The sequence below is a fragment of the Glycine max genome, chromosome 3, assembly GCF_000004515.6.
Source record: "Glycine max cultivar Williams 82 chromosome 3, Glycine_max_v4.0, whole genome shotgun sequence".
In the NCBI taxonomy this organism is placed as follows: Eukaryota; Viridiplantae; Streptophyta; class Magnoliopsida; order Fabales; family Fabaceae; genus Glycine; species Glycine max.
In genome coordinates, this window is record NC_016090.4 from 1592257 (window position 1) to 1603841 (window position 11585).

Consider the following 11585-nt stretch of genomic DNA (forward strand, 5'->3'; position numbering starts at 1 on the left):
CAGGCACACCTTAAAGGAGAGGAGATTCTATGCTAATAAGGAATCTTGCTAGTTATTCCTTATCACTAGGGATGCTTATGATTTAATAAAAAAATGTGTTGCCCATAGAATTGAAAGGATACACATTAAACACAACCACTATAAAAATATTAACAAATCTACAAATAGTGTGAGCCGTGAGGAAAGAAACTGTGATGGTGGGTCCAGCACCCTCCTGATTCCATTGGATGAAACACAAGTGTATATTTTGAGGCTCCATTCATTTTTGTGTCTCTTACTACATGTTCCACATTTAGAAGTTACTATTCTGATTTAAAATATAAGGAAAAAATAATCATTTTTAAGCGTTAATTTTTAATATAAGTAAATCTTAACGAATTTTATTTCATATCCAATTACTCTTTATTCTTATAGCAAATTATAATAAAAGACAACTTAGAAATATTACTTGGTTCGAAAATTAGTGTTATTTCAAGTTATTTTATGCAAACTTAAAAAAATTAATAAATTAATCAAAGAAAATATTAATTTTACAGAATTAACCTTAGTATTACGCTAAAAATAAGTAACACTTATTAAAAGTATTAGTAAAAAAAATAATTAATATTACATAAAAAAATTAACATAGCACTTATTTTGAGATAATTTTTTTAAAATACAACACTTATTTTAAAATAAATAAAATATCTATGATTAAGATTGATACAATTAAATGTTAACCAACCTTTGTAGTTAACGTGAAACAATTTTTTTTTCTTATATTTAAATTGAAAGGCATAATAAATCTTATCACTTGACACTAAAATTATTGGACAAAGAATAGTGTCAAATATCTTTCTCATTAGACTACAAAAATTGTTTTCATTTCATTAAATTCAATGAAAACATACCAATATGAATTGATGCAATTATGTGAATTTTATTTTTCCTTTAAATGTGACGACCTTAGTGATTCATAATATGTAAGTATTTGCTGAACTTTAAGATCTTCTTAACTCTAATGAGTCCTCAAACCTAACTTACCTAAAAAATTTCTTCAAAAAATAAACAGCAAAGATAGATATGAACAATTAAACTTATTACTTGGCATTAACCACTGAACAACATCTAAGAGGCTTTTATCGTCGAGTTATGAGCCAGTGCGATTAATGAATGAGCCTTAAATATCAGCATCATTTATCTTGGGCTCGTGTACATCAGGTAAAGTTGGTTTCGTTGTTAAATTGCCAGTTGTCCATGCACAATATTGCTTATACCATTCAAATAGTTTCATGCTATTTTAAATAACAGTAATTTTAGTTATTTTGCATTATATGCCAAATCTGGGTGCAGTTTGCAATAAAGAAATGTAAGACTTATTTTTTCCATCCAAAATAAAGAAAAATATAGAATAAAGAGTTGTGAAGAAGCGAAGCCTATTCAATTGAGGATTCCACTTGGTCCACTTCAAGGAATAAAGTAATAATTAATAAACGAACTTGAACTATATGAAAACATGCTTACAAGATTGTTAGAACTTAGAACTCATTATCTTTCACAACTGAGGCACCAAATTTATAAACTACTTCAAAAAAAAAAAGGCTTGCAACCCTGTATCACCAGGTAGTACCACTTTATCCATTCGAGTCACCTGCAGATCTTTACAAGTTACTTGATAGAACTTTCCAAGGTGTTGAGGTTTCTCACTTTGTATAGTCACAGTTGTGACTTGTGCAGAGAAGAGGCTGAAGAACAGAACAGAACAGGCAGGTCAGGGGCGATGACCGAGAGGGTGTCCAATAATTCAAAACCCATTTACAATGCCCTAGAGATGTTTCAACTTTGGAATTGATTCAACTCCTTGCATACTCAGGAATGAGGCGTTGCCGCAACTCTTCAGGTGCATTCGCCAGTTCTGCATTGTTTTCTTGCATGAGTAACATGCCCGATGGCGAGAAAATGTATCATTTTTAACCAAAATGCAACCTCAAATCATCTTTACCTTGAGATGTGAAGTTGAACAAAGGAGGTAGTGGTCGGCCGTTCGGCAAGCATGCATTTGGGTCCCGCAGATCGTCAAAGAAGGGATGAGCACATGCAGCCAACTGTAAAAAAGAAACAATTAGGACCAGTGGACAACAGATTATCGACGGTGTTGAAAATTCTCCCAACTACCTACCTTCGGTAGGTAATGAATAATTTTAAAACATAAATAACTATCACATTTAAGAATGGTTCATCTTTCTTCTTTGGTAAGTATGTGCATATAAAAACTGTAGTTTGATCAAATATGTATTATGTAATCTAGATATAATAGGTAACATTTTCAAAAATCAACTTACAGCAGTGCAACGTAGATTTGGTGAATATTGAAGCAGCCTTGATACAAGATCCACAGCTTCAGGTGGCATTCTCTTGTGAAAAACCTGGAAGCCAGTTTTCAGTCAGGTCTGAATGGAAGTATTTATCATTTATGGATTATATTACATATAATACTTTAGCAGGTAGCAGCAGAGGAAAGAACTGCTAACCTTGTGCCATGGGTGAGCTTTGATCTGAGGAAACTTAAATTCATTGTAGTTTGGATTCATGCACCTTATTTCTTCTCTGGTGGGTGTTCCCAAAATCTATAGAAGTACATAATGAAAGCTCAGATTGAAGAAATAAGCAGACCGAACACAACTTTGGAAAGTATGATCATAAAGTAAAACAAGGGGACAGTATTCTGAAGAACACATGAAAATGTACCTTAATGATCTCTACTAACTGATCAATCCCACTCTCTCCAGGAAACAATGGCTGCACAAGTAATGCAACATAGATTACTATCAATCTAAACAACCCAGTAAATAGGAACAAGGAAGATGTCTTAAAAGAAAGGAATCATTTCAAATTCATTCCAATTCAAATGTTTAAAGGAAGTTGTCTAGAGCAACTAACAGCAAGTCATTAGTCATAGCACTTATACAATAAATCTTTTGTGTTACTTCATGCTACAAGTCTTCAAGGTCAATCTCCAACATCTCAAACCCAGAGTGTAATAGTAATATGCAAGACTGGACAGCAGTGGTGCTTAATGACTAAAGTAAAATGAGACAAATTTGGTATAAATATACCAAAACTAAGCAGCATGCTAAATTTAAAATATCAGCAAAATAAATGCAGTAGCAATGCAGAATTATCTTGCATACACAAACTTAATGGAAAATTTGAATTTGACAATTGATATAAAAACTCCTCAACATGAGAAAGACAGATAACAACAACAACAACAAAAAAGGCCATTTCCACCTAAGTTACATGGATCAAACACCATTGTATTGTGTCATGGACCAAATCCTCATAAAGTGAGAGAGAGGGGAGGAGAGAAGAAAAAGAAACAGCATAATGTCTTTGCATATGCTCACCTGTCCTAGGAGAAGCTCAGCTAAAACACAACCAACAGACCACATATCAATAGCAGTTGTGTATTCAGTTGCCCCAAATATAAGTTCTGGAGCTCTATAATATCGAGAGCAAATGTACGATATGTTGGGTTCACCGGGAACCTGAAAATGCAATAAGATCATAAACCCAGGAGCATACAATCAAAATATCTTCAAAAGTTCAAATTCAGAAGGTAAAGGAACTCACCAACACCTTTGCACTCCCAAAATCACATATCTTTAACTGATGTGTCTGCGTATTTACCTATCATATGCATCACAAATCAGATCCATCCACTTTCATAGTATAGAGAAAAGTTCTAAGCAGTGTACAGTTACAAGTTACTAATGTCCATTTTTCTTAGACAAAGATCAAATAAACTTTTCCCCATGTGACATGAATCACATCTCATCACATATACAAGTATGTAACACTGTTAGCAGCCTCTTGCTTTCCTTCTAAAAAATACATTGTCTACATCTCAAAATTGTTAACACCCCCCCTCCCAAAAAAAAAAAAAGATTTTAATGAAGTTGAGCAATGCACAGATTGTTCTGATTAATTGCAACATTCAAAGGAAAGTCTTCAGTGATTGCATGTAACATAAAACATCCAGGCTGAACTGCTGAAAAGAATCTTACCAATAGGTTCTGGGGTTTGATGTCACGATGACAAACACCAATCACTTGATGTAAATAATTTAACGCACGACATATCTACAAAATAGGCATAACATGACCAATCAATATAAATACAAAAATAAAATGCACAAAGCAATTAACAAAATAAATCCTGCAGAAAACTGAGTAGAATAAACTGTTATCAACTCAAAATTGACTTACCTGGTAGGTATACAGTTGCACATAAATGATAGGCATGTGTTGGTGCATCCTAACATAGTGTTTTGAAACTTTGTAGACAGTTTCAGGTACATACTCCAAAACCAGGTTAAGGTACAACTCATCTTTATCGGTAGTTGAAAAGAAGTAGTGCTTTAGTTTGACAACATTAGAATTGTCAACTGTGCGCATAACCTGGAGTTCCCTATTCTTATATCTCCTGTCTTGCAACACCTTCTTTATGGCAACAGATTCCCCAGTTTCAAGGCACTTAGCCTGAAACAAATAAAGAATATTGCAATAATCAAAAAAGTAATTGACAAGCCCAAAAGCAAAGGACAACTACATTTATAAAAATACTGCAAATATAAATACCTGAAAAACAATACCAAAAGAACCAGTACCAACCACACGTTCAGCCATGTAAGAGATTGTCTGAGACCAACAAAATTTAACTATATAAGTTATTAAAGTTCAATATTACATAACAAACCACAGTTAAGGTTTATAACCTAACATGCACTTGTGCAAATAAAGTGCACAAAATGTTGAGTTAAGGAACCAATGGAGATTCAACAATAATAAAGTAATCACCTGCTTTGGTTGTCCATCTCGACCGCCAATGGCAGTTGTAATTATTTGACCTGTTTCTGTTCCATTACCACTCACTACAGTTGCTTCTATATCCTGCATGCAGCAATTTTAGTAAAATCAATAATTGATTGGATTTAATAAGAGGAAACTGCACATGTATGTGCTTATAATGTAATGAGAGGGAGCTGCATATGTATGTACTTGTAATGAGTGAATAAGAAATCTATAAATGATTACACATTTGTAGAGTAGCACAGTAATGACCAAAATAGGCACTGAACCTAGGAAAGTAAGGAAAGACGATTGGCGTTAAATACCTTTTCACTGTTGTTTTTGCTTTTCTCATCTCTAATTTTCATTTCATTTAATTCTTTAGGAAGCTCTTCAAAACCCGACTTCTCAGTTCTAGCTACTGTAGATACATCGGATGTGCCTACATTGGAAGTTTCTTTTGAGGTGTCTATAAGCTGTTCCTGATCTGTGCAGATTGTCTCAGTGGTATTTGTTTTCTCATCAGCCTTCACTTCAGTTTCTGGTTCAAACTTGGCTCTTTTTGAGTTAGAATCCCCTCCCTGAAAAGAAACAGCCTGAAGTTCACTTAAAATATTCCAGACATGTATTATTCCAAGAGTGTTAGTGGAGAAAGAGAAAAAAAAAAACCATATTCCACATAAATTTCATTACTTAAAAGTCAGGTTAACTACATTTCTTTTGTCTTAACCCTCTAGTTCATCAGGGGAAAGGGGTCATGACTAATTCGGAGTTCACCCGGAAGGTAAGTAAAGCCTGGTCAAGAATTATTTCTGCCTAGAATCAATCTCATGTAATACCCAAATGATTCAACCTTAATTTCAGCACATTAACCACTTGTGTCCAATCACTTAGTTAGGTTAATTACATTTAGGTTTCATAATAATTAAATACAAAACTTAATTACAAAAACCAATTAAGTAAACAAACAACTAGGTACACATCCCAAATTCCCAATTCACTCCTTCAAGGTGGAACACCATCAAGCAATGCAACCAAACTTTAAGTTCAATTTGTCACTTAATCTAAGCAATGCATTTTAAAATGTAAGCAAAGCTTCCATTTAAATAGGCACACACAATTATCTCAGATGTTACATAGAAAAACAGCAAATGAGAATATATCTCACATGTAGACTATATAAATGATAAGATCATAAAACTCGTTAATCACATCACCTAAATCTTCCAAAAAAAAAAAATCCACAATCACCAGTACTCAATAAATGATACATGTAAGATAATAAAATCACATAAGAACCAAATTATAAAAAAAAAAATAACAATAGTCAAAACCCCAGAAAATATTTTTTAAAACAAAATAGAGGAAAAAAACTGACAAGCAGCATCCTCAATAGTTCCAAACAAATCCCAGAAACCTAAAACAATTAATTAGCTCATTTCTTCCCCAACTTATCTTCTTCCATTTTTCCAGCAAAAATAGTTCACCCAACAAAATAATAATAATCAAAACAAAAAAAAACAACTTTTTGAGCTAAAAAAAGAAACATCTCTTACAGGATCTGAAGAAATGGAAGTCCTCCCAGAAGCAATGCTCTTCAACCTTCGCATCATATTCATGGTTGCTGATTCCGCTCACGACCCAACAACCCAAACCCTAAATCCCTCAAACCCCACTTGAAAAAATCGAGACTTTTTCCAGATACAAGCGAGAGAAACCCAACTTTCTCTCCCCACACACCCCACTTCAAAGTAAACAACAAATAAAGAACCAAACACAACACAATCTTATTAAAATAAAATAAAAACCCTCTCTCTCTCTCTCTAGATTCTCTCTCTCTTACTGAAAGACAGAGCTTCCCAGTTGGTCTCTTTAGTTTATGTTAATGAAAATGAAAATGAAAATTTTTTCTAAATTTTTTGTGGTCAAACCCAATCATTCCACCTTCAAAATGTGTACCTCAGTCAAAGTTGCAATTGTGGCCATTGGTTTGTATTGATGAAAGATCAACGGTTCTGATCTTCTGATTCGAGATAAAGTAAAGGTTGGGTTTGGTGGCTTGTGGGTATGGAAATGCCCTTAACTTTGTTGCCTATTTACGAAAATGGGATCACAGGTTCGAACTTAAACGGAATATCCTATAGCTGTTAATTGAGTTCTAAATAAAATAAATAATATTATAAAATTCTTGTATTTATCTTTATTTTTATGAATAATTTTTTTAGAATGAGTATGTTTTATAATGGCAATAATGTAGAAAAGGAAACAACATTTTTGGCTATATCCAGAAAGGGTAAAAAAAGAGATAAAAGGAAAATGCTTCATAGCAAAACTCCAATGTAATGTAATAATTTAACGAGTAAAAAAATTATAGTGACAATCGTAAATTTTTTGTCAATTGTGAAATTTCTTTCTTTCTATAAGTTTCTTTTATCTATCTACTATATACTCCAAGCATTTTTCTTTGCTCTAATGATATTAACAAATAACAAATATTATTAACACACTTCTTTAAATATAGTTTTTTTAATTAATAAAGATTTATTAAAAAATAAAATCATAAAAAAATCATTAAATGTATATAATACTATTTTTTATTTTATAAACATTAGATTAAACAATTTTAATTAATTATATAGAATATTAATTTATATCAAGTAATAAATAAATGAATTATAACCAATTAATAAGTGTATGATGTCAAACATTTATTAACGACACAATTAAAAATCACTATCATTCCCCAACACATAATAATAAATATGCATTTAAAATTCACTTTCTATCAAATGGCTCAATGGTTAATTAATGCTTATGAGGTTTGTTAGTATACACATATTTGTTTTTTTAGCATAAATGTATTAACAAATTGTAATTGGATATTATTTTAAAATACATCAATGATGTAATTTGTTAAGGTGCTTATGCTAAAAAAAATAAATGTGTATATGTTATAAAATTTATATATAATATTGTTTTTTCTTTTATAAATGTTAAGCTAAAATAATTTCAATTGATTGTATAAAAAAATACTCTCTTTGCTCCATAACTTTAATCGTTTTAATCCCTTTATTTAAACAACTGTTGTCTTATAATTTCAAGTTATAATTTATATTTTTTTCAAATATACTCTTATACAATTTTAGTCACTACTAGTGATGCAAAAACACCAAATACCATGTTATTAAATGAAAATATTTTAGCCCAAATATAGCAATATTTTACTTCCCTTAAATCTTACTGTCAGAAGAAATATTTCTTAATCTATGCATAGGAAGAAAGAGGTATGATTTTATATCATATAATAAATGAAATCATTAAAACCAATTAATGAATGCACCGAAGTTATATATCCATTGACAACACTATTAAGATTCATTATCATTCCCCATGTATAAATTTCACTAACTAATATAATTTATTAAATGTCTAAATATTTGTCCTATCATTAACTGTGCATTTAAAATGTAACATTTATTGGGTTAATAATGGGGATCAATTAATAAATATTTTCATCATTCATTAATAAGTAAAGAAGTCCATGATTTTAAACCCTTTATTCACTGATAACACCATTCAAAGTTTTAAATCTATAGTAAATAAATACATTAAAACCAATTAATGAATGCACCAAGTTAATATTCCCTTCAAACCTAAATACAAGTAAAATTATCCGACTTTTCTTCTAATTGAGAAAATTAGTTAATATAATTTAATTTTATGACTTGTGAAAGTTAAGGTTAAATCATTCAGGTATTACTTAAATTTGATATTTAACACAAAAAAAAATTAATTTGACTTTATTTACCTTTGAACTAAACTCTGAATTAACAAAGATCATTTTCGTTTGATGAACTAGATAATTAAGATTAAAAAATTTCACTACTTGCATTTAAAAAATATTTTTTTTCTAAAGTGGCATTCATTAAAATTTAATATCAAAATATAAAAAAAAAATATTGTAAATAGAATCTCAATTAACTAGAGGATAGTTTTGAGATAGTGTCATTAAATATGGTGAAAGTAGTTAAAATTTATTTATATTTAAGTCTAGTTTGGTGTTGCTTATATTTAGGTTCAAAGAACGTATTCATTAATAACAATATTAAAACTCATTATTTTCCCTTAATAATAAAATTCACTAACTATTTAACTAATTAGATTTATTAAAATTATTATTAATTAAAATATGAAATTTGTTGTATTATTAATGGTGCACAATTAATAAATATTTACATTAGTCATTAATAAATAAACAATTGTATGATTTTAAACCCATTATTCATCTGATACAAAAAAAAAAAACCATTATTCATTACTTCCTATGATTGTTGTTTCACACATTATGAAATGCAAGTATATAGTATTTATTAGGGAACAATTATACTAAAATATCCTTATTTTTTTAATTTGAATAAATGTGTTATTAAGTCTTTTAAGAAAATAATATTTATCAGAGAACAAGGGTGGAATAGATGCGTGAATATCTCATTGAAAGTTGAAAACATAAGTCAATTTGAAATCATAGGCTAAAATTACAAATATTTTTGGACAAAGAGAGTAGTAATACCATTTAAAATCCATTAAGACCAATAATAAATGTTAATTTAAAATTCACTTTCTATTAAATGTCTCACTAAGTAATACTTTATCCGTCTCAAAATAAATATCATCATACACTTATTTTGAGATAATTTTTTTAAATATAACATTTATTTTGGGGTGGGGAGTATGGTTTTTTAAATAAGTAAAAAAAATTAAAGAAATTGTCTAAATGGTCTTATTTTGGATGAGGGAAAGTGCACTAATTTTTTCTTCTTTATATGAAAGATATATGAAGATACCAAGGGAAATAGCTTAATAACCGCTTAAAAGATAAATAGTTTAATAATAAATATAAAGAAAATTAAGGAAACTGTATTTTTGTGAAAAATAAGTAAAAAGTTGGGAAGGAGATTAAAAGAAATTATCTAAGGGAAAATTGAAAACTCAAAAACAATCAATTAGCTAAATTACTCATTCTTGTATTTTCTTTTTCTTTTTGTTAAGTCTTGTAATTTTATTTTATAGAAATAAAAGTTGCATATATGTGACAAAAGTAAGTTTTAAGTAGTATTTAAGGATGGACAAAATTTTTAAATTGCCCCATAATATGTGTGTGTGATCAAAGCAATATTTGGAAAAAAATAATTTTGAATTAATACATTTTATTATTTATTAATGAAGAAAATAAAAAAAACAAAATTACAAGCGTACAAAAATTGTGCCCATGGCATTAGTAATTACACAAAACAAAATTTCATCAGGCCAAAGTTCTAGCATGACCAATGACACATTAGTGGAAGCTCCCTTCTTCTCGTGAATATCATCGCAAGCATTTGCTTCTTACTAAGTGTAAATGATACAAATCTCTCATTGGAGAATAAAGAGTGACTTAATAAATGCAATTATTGTCACAAGCAGATGAAATGAATGTGACTGTTGCTCAATCAGGTGGATAACATTTAAATAGTCTTTATCTTTATGATAACATGTCTAAACCCGTTATTCCATGGATGATGTATCCTATTGAGAATAACAAGGAGCTCAACATGCATGTTTGTAGTGGGACCACAGTGATCATAGAACCCAAAGAGTCAAAGTCCCTGAGAGTCCCGCATTATCACATTATACCTCCAAAACCCAATGGCCTCGAGTTACACAAAGAACTTTTATCGGTACTCGAGTCTCGCAGTGAAAGATCCCTTGAAGTGAGTCTGAGTTAGCTGACATTGACTCGTGATCTGGTTCATAATCTAAATCAATCTGCATTCATTGCTCGCCCTGGAAACAATGGTGGTTACAGGCTTTCCAAATAATATTTTTTAATTTTAATAATAAAAATTGTTTTAAAAATAAATATTTAAATTATTCCTAAGTATTTATTATTGTCAATGTAATTATTGCAAAGAAAAAGCATGCTACAAGAAAATTAACATAAAACTATAAACTATAATTTAGAAGCAAGTGATAAGATAAAAATCAGAGAAAACACTAAAATGTGAGAATGGAAAGTTCCTTGTATAATTTGTAAAAAATCCTATACCATATTTATAAGTACAAGTTGTAACTAACACAAGGTTTATTATTATTAATATGAAATAAAATAGTCATCATATATCATGAATATGAACAACCACCAATTAAATATTCATGACACTCCCTTTTGGATATCTTTAATTTTAGAATGTATCTCATTAAAATTTTATTAAAAAAATTATGTGATAAAAAAATACATTATTCTTTGATATATTTTCATATACCACCTCATTAAAAACATTTTCATGAAAACATAATGAGACAAGATTACAACCAAGGGAAAAATGTGCAAAACATATTTATTTTTCGTCCTCATGCAAACAAAACCTTTAACACAATGAATTTTATAACACTCCTGGTTACTATTAAGGATTTTCTTATTATTTTAAAAATTACATAATAAATTAATATTTAATTATTAAAAACAACCTTTCTAGAAACAAATAAATTTCTTTTTTAAATTTTGTTACATTGAAACACCAAAAGTCAATCATCATTTCTCATTAGTACTTATTTAAAATCATCCATTTAATAAATATCAATCATTGTGAAAATAACCCATTATACAAATGTCCTATTCATGACAAACCTTTAAAATAGAAATCATATTTCATTTACACAAGACAATAATACATCATTAAGAAATTATTTTATAACAACATCAATACACATTTATAA

The 11585-nt window shown here is 29.5% G+C and overlaps 1 protein-coding gene across 1 annotated transcript; it reads right to left on the reverse strand.

Moving 5' to 3' along the window:
• Positions 1 to 1465: 1465 nt before the first annotated feature.
• Positions 1466 to 6832, reverse strand: LOC100306031 (shaggy-related protein kinase theta). The gene is made up of 13 exons (XM_003521228.3): positions 6386 to 6832; positions 5156 to 5410; positions 4839 to 4931; positions 4620 to 4679; positions 4248 to 4520; positions 4047 to 4121; positions 3613 to 3669; positions 3387 to 3527; positions 2728 to 2778; positions 2511 to 2606; positions 2322 to 2405; positions 1982 to 2084; positions 1466 to 1894 (listed from the first exon to the last, which is right to left on the reverse strand). The coding sequence occupies exons 1-13, from the start codon at positions 6446 to 6448 to the stop codon at positions 1833 to 1835; spliced, it is 1413 nt and encodes a 470-aa protein (XP_003521276.1). The 5' UTR covers positions 6449 to 6832; the 3' UTR covers positions 1466 to 1832.
• Positions 6833 to 11585: the final 4753 nt, after the last annotated feature.